The 14,457-nt window shown below is 43.6% G+C and overlaps 1 protein-coding gene across 3 annotated transcripts in view; it reads right to left on the reverse strand.

Annotated features, from left to right (window-relative positions):
- Eif2ak1 (eukaryotic translation initiation factor 2 alpha kinase 1) overlaps window positions 1–2,949 on the reverse strand; it is a 38,571-nt gene extending 35,622 nt beyond the window's left edge. The window contains exon 1 of one of the 3 annotated variants that reach the window (XM_006982655.4): window positions 2,671–2,949. In XM_006982655.4, the coding sequence (XP_006982717.3) occupies window positions 2,671–2,788 (118 nt within the window). In that variant the 5' untranslated portion in view covers window positions 2,789–2,949. The remainder of the gene's footprint in view (window positions 1–2,670) is intronic. The other 2 variants (XM_042267867.2, XM_076561139.1) reach the window with 2 other exon arrangements.
- Between the last annotated feature and the right edge of the window lie 11,508 nt (window positions 2,950–14,457).

The following is a 14,457-nucleotide window of genomic DNA, read 5'->3' on the forward strand; positions in this document are numbered from 1 at the left end:
AAGTGAGTTCCAAGACTGCCAGGTCCACATGGAGAAACCCTGTCTTGAAAATCTAAACAACAAACAAAAAAAAACCACACACAAACAACTTAAGAAACGGCTGAGGTTCTGACTTAGTTGATAGAGTGCTCCCCAGCATACATGAAGCCCTGGGTTCAACCCCCAGCACCACATAAAACCAGGCAGTCGCACTTAAGTGCCTGTGATTCCCACAACAGGGAGATAGAGGCAAGAGGATCATAAAGTTTAAGGTCATCTTTGACTATGTAACAAGTTGGAGGCTAGCTTGGGATACATGAAACCCTAATGCTAATAAAATACTAGAGAATAATTTAAGAAAATGGCAACCTTTAAAAGGCCAATGCAGGCTAGTAAGGTGGCTCAGCAGTTAAGAACAAAAGGACCCTGATTTGGTTCCCAGTACCCACATCAGGAGACTTAGACCCGCCTTCAGGAGGATCACACGCCTCAGGCATCTGCACCACATGCACATACCCACACAGATTCACACACATATACACAATTAAAAACAATTTTTAAAAGGCCAGTAGACAACAGACAAATTAAATGGAAAAGAACGGCCAAAACGGTCCAACTTCCTGGTCTCAGTCCCAAGTAGATGAGGAAACAAAACTAAAATGGAACATGACTCCAAGTTCTCAAAAGCAATAAGAAGTCAGATGCAGGTGCAAGCGGAATTAAGAGTGCTAGGCGTTTGCCAAGCAGGATGTCGGTAAACAATCAAGGCACAGATAACTAGAGTCAATCTCGGGAAAATATGCTCCACACAGCCCAGCGCTAAGAGCAAGGCCAGGCCTGGTGGCACGGTCCTTTAATGCCAGCTGCTCAATGCAAGCTCAGACTGGGCTTCAGAGTGAAGTCAACAGGCAGTTTAACCACAGAGGGCTGGGAGAGCAGCTCAGTGGGAGAGCACTTGACTAGCTTGTACAAGACTCTACATTCAATCCCTAGTTAAAAAAAAAAAGTGGGGTGTGTGTGTGTGTGTGTGTGTGTGTGTGTGTGTGTGTAAAGCAGATTGAAGGATGAATCCAAAATACTTCTGAAAAAGTGGTGATGCCCGAGAGAAAATGGGTGACTTAGAGAACAGACTCACTCACACACACAGTGCTGTACCATAGAAAACACCTAAAGTAACTAAGTCCAAGATTGACGTTTGACACGAGAATTTCTACAATGAACTGCTAAAGTTACATCAGGGTTTTGAATTTCTGATTCTCCCATTAACTGTCAGAGTGAGCTCTTCAAATCATTCAGACTACCTGTGAAATGTCATTTAACTACTGGCCTTACACCTAAAAAGTGATACTGCATGTTCCACAGACCTTTATATATTTAAAAAAAAAAAACACTAACTGTGTCTGGGCATTCTAAGTTTCTTTAAAAGAAACATCAATATGTAAGCAGGACAGTATTACTAACAGGAGGAGAAAAAGAAAGTTTCAGAGCTTGTCCAAGATCACTCCCTTCCAGAATAATCTTTGGTTGGCAGAAACTCTTATCACCATGTCACAGAAAAGATGGACTTGCATGTTTACAGCTGAGCCCTTTCCTATGACATATACTTTCTTTGCTCCTGAGTTACAATAACATGCCACTTGATGTGTGGGGAAATCTGCACATCCATTTAAAAAGTTATCTTACAAACTGTCCTCTATAAAGACTACTTGAGTTACCACCATGGTCTGTTTTTGTTTCTCCTGGTGGTCAACTATTACAGGAAGTTTTTAAGAATGAAAATGGCAAACAGTGAATTTGGTTTACACCTCTAACTCCACTACAACCTACTTATTTCAAGCCTCAATCGCATATGTAAATCTTTGTAATTATTCTATGGGACAGTATACAGCTAAAACCTCCTCGAATGCTGGAAGACGAACCCAGAATCTCATTCATCCTAAAACACCCCTCTGTCATTGACCTTCAGCAATCATTCTTTTGTTGTTGTTGTTGCTATGTAGAGACACAGTCTTACATACTTCAAACTGGTCTGGAACTCAAGAAGCTCAGGCTGGCCTTCAACTCCTGATCCTCCCGCCTCCACTTTCCAAGTGCTTGGATTACAAGTGTGCACCACGACTCAATGTATTCACAATTTCATTTTTGAAACTGCCAAAGCAACTGGTAGCAACCAACTGCACTTTCAGTAAAATAGTGGAACTCTGACCCAGATAGAATTGATGTTTTTTAAGACCCCCTCACCTTATGTTACATAATTTGATTGACATGTATCAAAAGCCTCAAGAAAATTTGAGCGTTCCCACACTGCCTCGATAGGAGTAATCGTTAGTTATGATATCCGCACAGCAGGTCTCATCCTAGCAGTGAACAAGGCTTACTCCCAGCGAATGAAGAATAACAAGCCGCCAGGGCGTGGAGGTGAAAAGCGGCCTCTGGAAAGTGGCGCAGAACCGAGGGCAAGGAATATAAACGCTCACAAGCGGGCAGGTCGCATCCGCTCCTGGAATAAATATTTACCTAACCCTTGACGGCCCGCCCTCCCGCCCTCCGCCTCCCGGTGCTCAACAGTTCTGGACCGAGTTTCGAGCCCCGAGGCGGCCTGGGGCCTCAGGTGGCTCTTGGGGACCACTCGCGCTGAGGACCCGAGGTGGACGGCGAGCCCTGGGACGGCGCGAGCCTTCCCCGTCTCACCATCATACTTGGGGTCCGAGACCTCTGCAGGGAAGTCGATGGCAGGGGGTGCGGCCACCGCCCCCGCCGCATCGTCGTCGGTGTCGCGCTCGCCATCCCCGGAGCTGCCCCCCAGCATCGCCGCGGCGAGCGGACAGCAGCCGTCCTCTGCGTCTCCGATAACGCTGTCGGCCGCAATCCCCTTCCCCGAGCCGGAAGTAACCCCAGTCAGACGGAAGTCACGCCTCCACAGCCCGGGAACCTCTGTCAGGGGCGAGCTAGCCTCGTCCCGCCCCTTTTTTTCCGCAAAGGAAACGATTGGCGGATCCCGTGCGGGCGCGCCCCCAAGTGGGCGTGACAAGCAGGGTTGTGCTAGCGAGGCAATGCGCTGGCGCCGGAAGCCGTTTCTCCCTGACTCAGGTGGACAGTAGTACTTTGTCCTCCTCGGCCCCTCCCAAATTATTCCTGTAGACATCATAAACTCTCGAGTCTCACGCCTGCAGCTTCGACCTAGGAAGTATAATGAGCGAGGTGATCCAAACTCGGAAAGACAAAGACCGCATGTTTCTCCTTCAGGTGCAGATGGACATAAAGTGGGAGTTACCTGTGGGTAAAGCCTAAGAAACTAGAAAGGAGACCAAGAGAAGGTTAAGGAAACAGCAGGGTAAATGGACAGAGAAGAGAAACCGAGGGGAAAGAAACAAGGGGGTGGGGCAAAAGGGATTGGGGAAGTAGAAGCAGTATTTTATCGATTTTGGTATACTAAACTAACTTTGCCTTCGTGTGTGCCTAGTTCCTGTGGAGGCCAGAAGAGGACATCGGATCCCCTGGGGCTGTAGTTACAGAGGGTTGATATCTGCCATGGGGTGCTGTGAATTGAGCCGAGGTCCTCTCCAAGGGCAGCAAGGGCTCTTAACTGATGGCTCTTAACCATCTCTCCAGAGTCTACGTTTGTTACGCTAATTTTGAGAAATCAGCCACCTAAAGAGTCTAATTTTAGAAGTGATAATATTTTGTATATACAATAACTTTTCATCTAAAAAGAAAATAACACCCATCATAATGGTTTATACTTTTAAGTCCTTTTTTGAGCACTTGAAAGGAAGAGGCAAGAGGATCAGTGTGGAAGCCCGTTTTCAGGTTCCTCGTGGCTTTACCCAGCAGGTCCGAATAGAGGATGATCAGGACCACGGGCCTGAGTGCAGGTGTCTGAGATGCTGTGCACTTGGCTGTGCTGGGGGAGGGGGTCTTTTGCTCCACCCTTTGGCGTCTCTATAAAAACCCTGGGGCAGAGACAGTCGGGGGCGTTGGAATAGGTTCCAGGCCCTCTTGAGGCTATCCTTTATTTTCTATCTGTTTATCTCCGCAAGATTCTCCATTATAAATCCTTCTATCTAATATTTTCTGCTGCCCACACTCAAGAAAACTCTGGGGAGCTGTGGGGTTGGTGGGTAAATGCCCCACAGATCAGGAGTGTGAGTCTAGTATATAGTGAATTTGAGGCCAGGCTGAACTAAATGATACCCTATTTCAAAACAAAAATAAACTCATTTACAAGACCTAGCTCAACTAGAACTGAACTCGCTTTGATCCATCGCAGACCGTAGCAAAATGGGAAATGCCAGCCAGATTCCAAAGAGAATCTAATGAAAAGGAAATTCCTCTGGCTTTTGAGACATCTTGACAATTGTTTTCAAACTAGAGTTGTTTTAGTTTTTGTTTTGCCTTGTAACCTCCACCTACCCACCCTAGATGACTCATGGCTTGAAGTTCAGATTCAGAAATCCACCCTAGGGCTCTGGAGGTAACAAAGACCTGAGTTCAGATCCCCAGCACCCACACAAAAGCCACTGGGTCCAGCCATGCATGTTCTACCAGAATTTGTGGGGGGCAGAGACAGGTGTCTAGCCTAGTCTGACCAGCTAGTCTAGCCTAATCAGAGAGCTCCAGGTTCAACGAGAAAGCCTGTCTCAAAAAAATAAGGTGGAGAAGGCTGGAGAGAAGGCTCAGTGATCGGAAGCACTTGTTCTTCCAGAGGACCTGAGTTTGATTCCCAGCACTCATGTCTAGCAGCTCACAACTACCTGTAACTCCAGCTCCAGGGGATCCAAACCCCACTTCTTGCCTCTGTGGACACACACACACACACACACACACACACACACACACACACACACAAATTTAAAGAGAAATAAGGTGGTGATCACTAAAGGAAAACTTATGGCAACCTATGGCCTCCACGTGTGCATGCACATGAACATGTACCCACAAATATACATGTTATACAAATAAACATCTAAAAGGTTAACTGTCTTTGTCCGCTGGTAATGTCGCTGCTTTGATTGACAATGCAGTGCTGTTGAAAATAATCCCCAGGAGCTCTCAAGGTAGATAATACAACTGGCATAAATATCTCATTTTGGACCTCAAATTTAGTGTGGTGTGCAAAATTGGTATAGTTGGCATTTTTATTTTAACGTATGTTCCATACAGAGTCATACTGTTTTATGCACATAGTCTCTCTCATGTGTGGGAAGAGAGCAGCCTTCCTGGAGGGTAATTTAACTGAATAATATCCACGGCTTTTTTTTTTTTTTTTTAAAGCTACTACTTATAACTCAACAATTACCCTTTCAGGAATGTTTCCAAAGTAAAAGGGTAAGCTAGCATGGTGTCACAGGCCTGTGATCTCAGGATCTGAGGGGGCAACCAGAAGGATTAGGAGTTCAAGGCCTGTATTGGTAACTGTTCTGTCTACGACCTTGAAGCACCGAAGCTAGAGGTGTAGCAGGTAACTGTTCTACCTACCAATGACTTTGAAGTACCTGGGCTGGGGCTACCCTTAAAACCTGAGATGCACTAGACTCTCTCTTCTCCTGCTCGTGGACCTGGATGGTACAGACTGTCTGGGGGCAGAACAGACAGTTGGACTGTACCTCAGCTTTCCAGGACCCTATGATAAATCTCCCATGCTGTAGTGAGTTTCCCCTCTGATAAATCCCTTCACCCTTTAAGCTGACTCCATGGATTTCACACATTAAAGGTCATCCTGGGCTACATAGTAAGTTTCAAGAGCAACCTGGGCCGCATGAGACTGTCTCAATTGTTTTTTATTTAAAAGCCAAAAAGACAATATATTTAGCTGACTAAATTATGAATAGCCATACAATGATACAGTCTGTAGGCATTAAAAAACGTTGGTACAGAGTCTGATGAGAGGGCCCAGGGATAAAGTGTGTGCTGTGTAAACCTGAAAATCCCAGTTCACATCCCCAGCATCCATGTAAAAAGCCAGGCACACTTGTTGTGTGTCTGTTGCTGTGACAACCACTGTAACTGAAAGCAACTTGGAGAGGAAAGGGTTTATTTTCTTACAGGTTGCAGTCCATCATGGAGGGAAACCAAGTCAGGAGCCTGAACAGAAACCATAAGGAAAAGCTGCTTGCTGGCTTGCTCCCTGTCTTAATTAGGATGATTACTGCTGTGATGAAACACCATGACCCAAAGCAAGTTGGGAAGGAAAGGGTTTTTTTGGCTTGCACTTCCACATCACTGCTCATCATTAAAGGAAGTCAGGACAGGAACTCAAACAGGGCAGGAACCTGGAGGCAGGAGCTGATGCAGAGGCCATGGAGGGGTGCTGCTTATTGGCTTGTTCCTCATGGGTTGCTCAGCTTGCTTTCTTATAGAACCCAGGACCACCAGCCCAGAGATGGCACTATCCACAACTATCCACAATGGGCTGGACCCTCCCCATCAATCACTAATAAGAAAATGCCCTGCAAGCTTGCCTACAGCCCAATCTTAGGAGGCATTTTCTTAATTGAGGTTCCCTTGTTTGAGATGACTTTAGCTTGTGTCAAGTTGACATAAAAACATCCAGCATACTCCCTCTAACTTACTCATATACCATTCTTTAATAATTATTTATTTTTTAATTTTGTCTCATTCTGTAGTCTGGGCTGTCCTGGAACTCACTTTGCAGACCAGGCTGACCTTGAATTCGTAGAGGTGCACTTGCCTCTGCCTCTGGAGTACTAGTAAAGGCATGTGCCACCATGGCCATCTTCAGCTACATTTTGGGTTTTGTTTTGGCTTTTTGCTTTGTTTTGTTTTTTTCGAGACACAGTTTCTTTGTGTAGTTTTGCGCCTTTCCTGGAACTCACTTTGTAGCCCAGGCTGGCCTCGAACTCACAGAGCTCCGCCTGCTTCTGCCTCCCGAGTGCTGGGATTAAAAGGCGTGCGCCACCACTGCCTGACCAGCTACATTTTTATACAGCTGAGGCATATATATTAGAAATTAAGAAAATGCCTTACAGACATGGCCAGAGAGTGATCCGATCTGAGCAATTTTTCAGCTGAGGTCCCTCTTCCCGGTGTGTGTCAGGTTTACAGATGCTGTTAGCTATGGCAGTGGCTCTAACTCCAATGCTGTGGGTATGAGAAGGAGACAAGAGGATGCTGGAGAATAGTTGGCCTGCCAGTCTAGCTCCAGGTTAGTGAGAGACCCTGTCTCAAGGAATAAAATGTAGTTTGATTGAGGATGACATCCCACATCAGCTCCTAACCTCTATAAGCAACTCCATGAATGAGCATGTGTGTATGTCTCAAATGAACACACACACACACACACACACACACACACACACACACACATACACACACACACTGGTCTGGGCTTGAGGCAGATCTGTAGATCTCAGTAGTAGAGTGCTTGCCTAGCACATACAAAGCCCTCTGCTCTATCCCCAGCACTGAGAAAAATTTGCCCTTCCTTTTCAAATTTGAAAAAAAAAAATGTTGGTGTGGTGTGCAGTATCTGACCCATGCTAGCTTTTCACTGTCAGTAGAAATGTCCAGCATTAATGAGGGCTCGAGCAAAAAGTTAGCTCTTTCAAGTGAGTGTACAAACAGAAAAAGACTTTCTAGAAGACGATTTACAACTCACAGCACAAGCTCCTAACAGTTTCAGTTTTATCCATTCGAAGGGGTCTAGCCAAAGGAGATCATCAGACTGGCAAATTAAGATAAATCTGGGAGAAAATCCATAAAAGTATAGTTCTTTTTCATTTTTGTTGTGTGTATGAGTATTTTGCCTGCATGTGTGTCTATTTACCGTTTGTGTGCCAGGTTCTCACAGAGGTCAGATGAAGACATTGCATCTTAACAGATGGTTATGAGCTGCCACATGGATGCCAAGAACCAAACTCAGGTCCCCTGGAAGAGCAGTCATTGTTTCTTAACCACTATTTTCTTATTATTTTGTGGCCATGCATGACATATGTGTGGGGGTCAGGGTGCCACAGCACACATGTGGAGGTCAGAAAATGACTGTTTGGTCAGTTCTTTCTTTCCACCATGGAGGTTCTTTGAATCAAACTCATTTTGCCAGGTTTGTTCAGCAAGAGCCATTATTGACAGAGTGATCTCACTTGTCCCCAAAGTGTGAGATTTAATACAAAAGCAACGAAGTAAATACAGATAGGAGAGTAGTCACAGCACATCAGTGTGACTATGCCTTCATGAGGCCACTGCAAAATTGATAAGGCATGTTTCTCTCTTTGTTTCCATGACAACACGCTCCTCTGGGTTTTTCTATTTTACTGAATCCTCCATCTCAGCATTTGTTACTGAATCTTTGTCTCCATGTGTATAAACTTGTGTGATTCATGTTATCTGTCTCCAAATTCACTTAGGTGAACCAAATATATTACTATATCACCCCAGCCATGGCGGCATATGCCCATAATCTCAACACATCAGAGATGGAGGCAGGTCATAGTCAGCTACAAGAGAACTTCTCTCAAAACATACCCTACAAATACAGGTGCCCGAGGGTATGCATTTGATGGTGTTTAGTAACAATATTATTGGTATTATAATAACACATTTTTAATGGGCCGCTATCTGTGATGGTTAATATTGTCAACTTGATGGGATCTAGAATCATCTAAGAGTTAAGCCTCCAGGCACACCTGCAAGGGACTCTCTGGATTAAGGTTAGCCTCCGAGACTGTCCTTAAGGCATTAGATAGATTGTGTCATGACTCTGTGAATGGCGCCTTTTTCTCTAGGCTGGACTGTATTAGAAGAAGGAAGTGAGCTGAGTAACAGGTATTTGTTGCTGTCTGCTTCAACTCTTTATTTTTCTCAGTGCTAAGGATCGAAACTGGGGCCTCATGCATGTTAGGTAAGCACTATGCTGCTGAGCTATATCCCTAGTCCCCTCTGCCTCTTTTTAATAAAAAAATTATTACATTTTTGTTTATTTTGTATGTGTTCACATGCCTGTATGCATGTGTGCATACACTCCATAGAGCATGTCAGAGGACAATTTGTAGGAGTCATTTCTCTCTGAGTAGGTTCTCACTTTTACCATGTAACTCCTGGGGCTTGAACTCAGGCTGTCAGGCTTGGCCACAAGCCACTCTTATACACTGAGCCATCTCATTAGACCTGTTCTTTGCTTCTTGGGTATGGATGCAATCTCAAACTATCTCAAACTCCTGCTGTTGTGACTTCACTGCCATGATGGACTGTACCTCTCAACTATGAGCCAGAAACAAAACTCACCCTTGAGTTGCTTTTGTCAAGAGTATTTTTATCACAGCAGAAAAAGAAGCCTAGACAATGTCCATCAATAGAAAAAGGGACAAAGACCCTTTGTAAATGAATATTATTGAGCCACTAGAGGTAAGTAGTCCAGATATATCATCAGGGACATTGAATCAGTACAGCGAAAACCCTAAATCACAATGCGACTGTGGTGGTTTGAATGTAACTGGCCCTATAAGCTCATAGGGAGTGACACTATTAGGAGGTATGGCTTCGCTGGAGTAGGCATGGTCTTGTTGGAGGAGGTGTGTCACTGTAGGGGTGAGCTTTGAGGTCTGATGTAGATGTAATCAACTGTCTTATTAAAATAAAAAACACAGAACCAATGTAAAAGAGAAAGCCGAGAGGTCAGAGCTCAGAGCTAAAATCTTACCTCCTGCAGTGCTCCTAGCTTCCTGAAAGAGAGCTACTTCCTGTGTGTCTCTCTTTAAATAGTCTTTCTGTTCTGCCTTCTCATTGGTTGTAAACCCAAACACATGACTGCCTTGTCACTGCCTGTAAGTACCGCCCTCCAGGTCTTAAAGGCGTATGTCTCCAATGCTGGCTGTATCCCTGAACACACAGAGATCTACCTAGCTCTTCTACCAAGTGCTGGGATTAAAGGCATGCGCCGCCGCTGCCGCCGCCGCCGCCGCCGCCGCCGCCACCACCGCCACCACCACCACCACCACACTCTTGCTATGGCTCTAATAGCCCTGACCCCCGGGCAACTTTATTTATTAACATACAATGAAAATCACATTTCAGTACAAATAAAATACCACCATAGTCTCCTTTGCTCAAGCTTTGCTTAGTGTGACACTCAGTTCACTTTCTGCTGCCTGTGGATCAAGATGTAGCTCCTTCTCCAGCACAATGTCTGCCTGCATGCCACCATGTCCCATGATGACGATAATGAACTAAACCTCTGAAACTGTAAACCGGCCCCAATTAAATGTTTCCCTTTTGAAGAGTTGCTGTGGTCATGGTTTTTCTTCACAGCAATAGAAACCCTAACTAAGACAGCAACTGTATTCAATGTCCATGTGTCTTGAGCACTGTCATGTCAGCCCTACTCCCTCACTTTGTCCTAAGTGTTCTTACTCATTGACTAGCATCACAAACAAGCGACAGAGATACTGTGATTGTCTTATTTTATAGTCAAGAACATAGGGGCAAAGGAAGCTTTTCAAATACTCAGACCAAGGACCCAAGACTTACACATTGCACAACTAGGATTTTTTTCACATACCATTTTTCATTGGTGTCTATTCTTTCCCTTTTCAGTGGTGTGTGTGTGTGTGTGTGTGTGTGTGTGTGTGTGTGTGTGTGTATTTACACGTATGCCTGTTTTGGGAAGAGGGCGCATATGTGTACACATGCTTGTGAAGACCTGAGGTTGATGCAGGAATCATCCTTGATGTCCCTTGCTCTTATTCACTGAAGCAGGGGCTCTCAGTCAAACCTGGAGCTCACTGATATGGATGGTCAGACTAGCCAGCATGCCCTGAGAATACCATGTCTGCCTTCTGGGGCTGAAATTACATCTGGGCCACCATGCACCTAGCATTTATGTGGGTTTGGGGGATCTAAACACCTGTATCTATTTTATAATACTTTTGTTAAGATATAATTTGTATATTATATGATTTGCTCTTGTAAAGTGAATTTAGTGTATTCAAAGAAATGTGAAACTATCATGGATAATTTTAGACATTTTCATCACCCTGCAAAGAGACAGATCCTTAGCAGACCGAATTGAAACCCAAGCAGTTTGACTCCAAATTTAGCTTCAGAATAGAACAGCATGGTGTCACATATGCAAATGTTCCACATATGCCAAAAGTATATGTTATTTATGCACATATAGTCATGTTAAAAGACACATGGAAATGTTACTGACATATCATTACTATTATTATTATTTTGTTTTGTTTTTTGAGACAAAGTCTTATGTAACTACAGCAGGTCTTGAACTCTCAATGTAGCCCAGGCTGGTCTTGAACTCCTGATCCTCCTGCCTTCACCTCTCGATTGCTGGGGTTACAGGAACACACTACTGTTATGCCCAGCTTCTTACTTTTTCACAATGCTAAGGACCAAGCCCAGAGCTCCAAGAATTCTACCACTGAGCTCTGCCCCACTTAGCACTAACATCATCATTATCATCATAATTGAGAAATTTTTCTATACATTCCACATTGACCCAAAACTCAGTATGTAACCCAGACTGATCTTGAACTTTCAATCCTTATACCTCAGCCTCCTGAGTGCTGAGTTTAGAGGGGAGTACCAACATGACCAGCTGGCTCCTGACCAAGAGTGATTACCAGGCTGGGTAGATGACTCATTGGAAAAGAATTGCCTTCCATGCATGAAGACCTGAGTTCACTAACCAAGGATCTGAGTTTGAATGCCACAGAATCTACTTTTTATAAGACTTACTTATTTTTATGGGCATTTGTGTTTTGCCTGTGTGTATGTCTGTGTGAGGGTGCCAGGTCCTCTGGAACTGGTGCTACAGACAGCTGTGAGCTGCCATATGGGTGCTGGGTATTGAACCCAGGTCCTCCAGAAAAGCAGCCAGTGCTCCTCATCCCTGAGCCATCTCTCCATACAGAACCCATTTTTATTCTTTTTTTTTCCGAGACAGGGTTTCTCTGTAGCTTTGGAGCCTGTCCTGGACTAGCTCTGTAGACCAGGCTGGCCTCGAACTTACAGAGATCCACCTGCCTCTGCCTCCTGAGTGTTGGGATTACAGGTGTGTGCCACCACTGCCCAGCACAGAACCCATTTTTGAAAAGCTGGACATGATGGAACACACTTAAAACCTCAACATTGTGGTAAAGTGGATTCCTAGTGAGAATAGCCTACTTGATGAGTTCCAGACCAGTGAGGAACAGTGTCTCATAAAACAAAGTGTTGCTGGTTCAGCAGGTAATGCCTGCTGCCAAGCCTGATATCCTGAATTCCATCCCTGGGACCCACACAATAGAAAGAACTGACTCCAGCAAGTTGTCTCTGAACTCCACATATGCACCATGCTATGCACATGTGCACACAAACACAATAAACAAAGAAACAAAATGTAATTTTAAAAAACTAAGGTGAGCAGTACCAGAGAAAAAATACCCAATGGTGTCCTCTGTCCTATACACACACATACACACATGCACACCTGAACACTCATATACACATATGATAAGAGTGATTATCTTTTTTTTTTCCTGCTGAGACAGTCTATGATCCAGTATATCCCAGGGTACCCTAGAACTCAGTACATAGTTAAAGATGACCTTTGAACCTCTGATCTTCCTGCCTCCACCCCTCAAGCCCAATTTTATGTAGTGCCAAAGACTGAACCCAGGGTTTCTTGCATGCTCGGCAAGCACTCTGCTCACTGAGCACATTCCCAGGCTTCAGAGTAATTATCTCTTGAGAGCATGTAAGGAGACTGATTTCTGAAAGGCTTGCATCCAGCTGGAATCAGCTCCATCTGTGATCATCAGTTCTATAGTAAAAGTAATTGGTACAGTTGGAGGAAGGTTTTTCTCCTTATGAAACTCATGTCGAAATTTAGTCCTTGTTATGAGATTAAAAGATGAGACTTGGTGGGATCTTTAAGAGGAGATTAATTATCTACTCTCATAAATGGATTAAACCACTTATGCAATTAATGGACTAATGGGTTTTTGGATTAAGTGGTTTTTTTTTTTTTTTTTTTTTCAGGAGGTTGCTGTAAAAGCCAGTTCAGCTGTCTTGCTCACCATTATGATGGCCTGTGGAGCCTTGGGACTCTGCCAGCATAAGGCCCCAAATGTAGTTCCTCTAACTTAAACTTTAACTGTAACTAAAACAAACTTTTTTCTTTATAATGTGCTCAGTCTGTGGTAGTATGTTATTCACTACATAATTTGTAGTAAACCACAAGTCACATTAAACATCAGTGATTAATTTGGGGTGTGGAAATATTGGTTTATTATTTGTTTTCAATATTCTTCATATTCTTTTCTCTTTTATTTTAAAATATGAGTATCGTGTGGTTCTTATTAGTATTTGTGTTTTATCTTGTCTTGATTTTATTTACTTTATAATTATTATTTTTTTGAACAGAGTCTCAGGTAGTCCAAGTTAGCTGGAAATTTACTAGGTAACCAAAGACAGTCTGAAGTCTTGACCCTTCTAGCTCTATCTCTTTCAACACATGGTGTTGGGAAAACTGGTAGGAGTATAAAAACGAAAGCAGATCCCTATTTCTCACCCTTTATGAAGATCAACTTAAAATAGATTAAAGAAAAGAAAAAACAACTAATGTATGACTTAAACCCTGAAACTACTACAAGAGAAGGTTGTGTTGTGGGGGAGACTTCAAAATATAGGCATAGGCAAGGACTTTCTGAAAAAGGGCTCTATTCATTCATTATGCCAACAACTGACAAACAGGATGGCATAAAATTAAACATCCAGTACTCAAAATATAAAGTACAAATGACCAGTAAACAGGAAAAAATGTTCAATGTCACTGGCTATCAGAAGACTGCTAATTAAATGTCATCAAGGGACTAGGGGGTGCAGCTTAGTTGGTAGAGTCCTTCCCTAGCTTGCAAGAAGTCCTGGGTTCAATTCCCAGCACCTCACAATCACATAAACTTGGTGTAGATGTACATGCCCGTGATCTTGAAATTCGGGAAACAGAGGCAAAAGGATCAAAAGTTCAATGTCATCCTCAGATATATAGCAAGTTCAAGGCCAGACTGTACTATATGAGACAGTCTCAGGGGGAAAAAAAAGTCATTTACAGGAAAACCATACATCCTGAGATTATCATAGTAAGCAAATTGAGTCAAGTCAGTATCACACTAGAGGGCAAGATCACAGCAAGTTTGGGGCTCTTATGTCCTATGTAGCACAACTATCTGGAAAAAAAGAATAAAGAAAAGAATACTACGTTTTGAAAATGTTTGTTTGCATTTATTTGTTTGTTTATTTGGTGTGCATGTGGGGAGGTGCACATGGAAGTCAGAACAACTTGCTGGAGCCAGTTCTGAGTTGTGGGGACCCAACTCAGGTCATCAGTCTTGGTGGCGAGCACCTTTACACCTTGAACCATCTCACCTTCTAAAGTTCTCTATTGGGGTTTCCTGGGAAAGCTTTACTTTTATGTTCATATTCCCATAATCCTCAAACCTTCACCCTTTATAGATGAATTTTATT

The sequence above is a fragment of the Peromyscus maniculatus genome, chromosome 23 (assembly GCF_049852395.1).
Source record: "Peromyscus maniculatus bairdii isolate BWxNUB_F1_BW_parent chromosome 23, HU_Pman_BW_mat_3.1, whole genome shotgun sequence".
NCBI classification, from domain to species: Eukaryota; Metazoa; Chordata; class Mammalia; order Rodentia; family Cricetidae; genus Peromyscus; species Peromyscus maniculatus.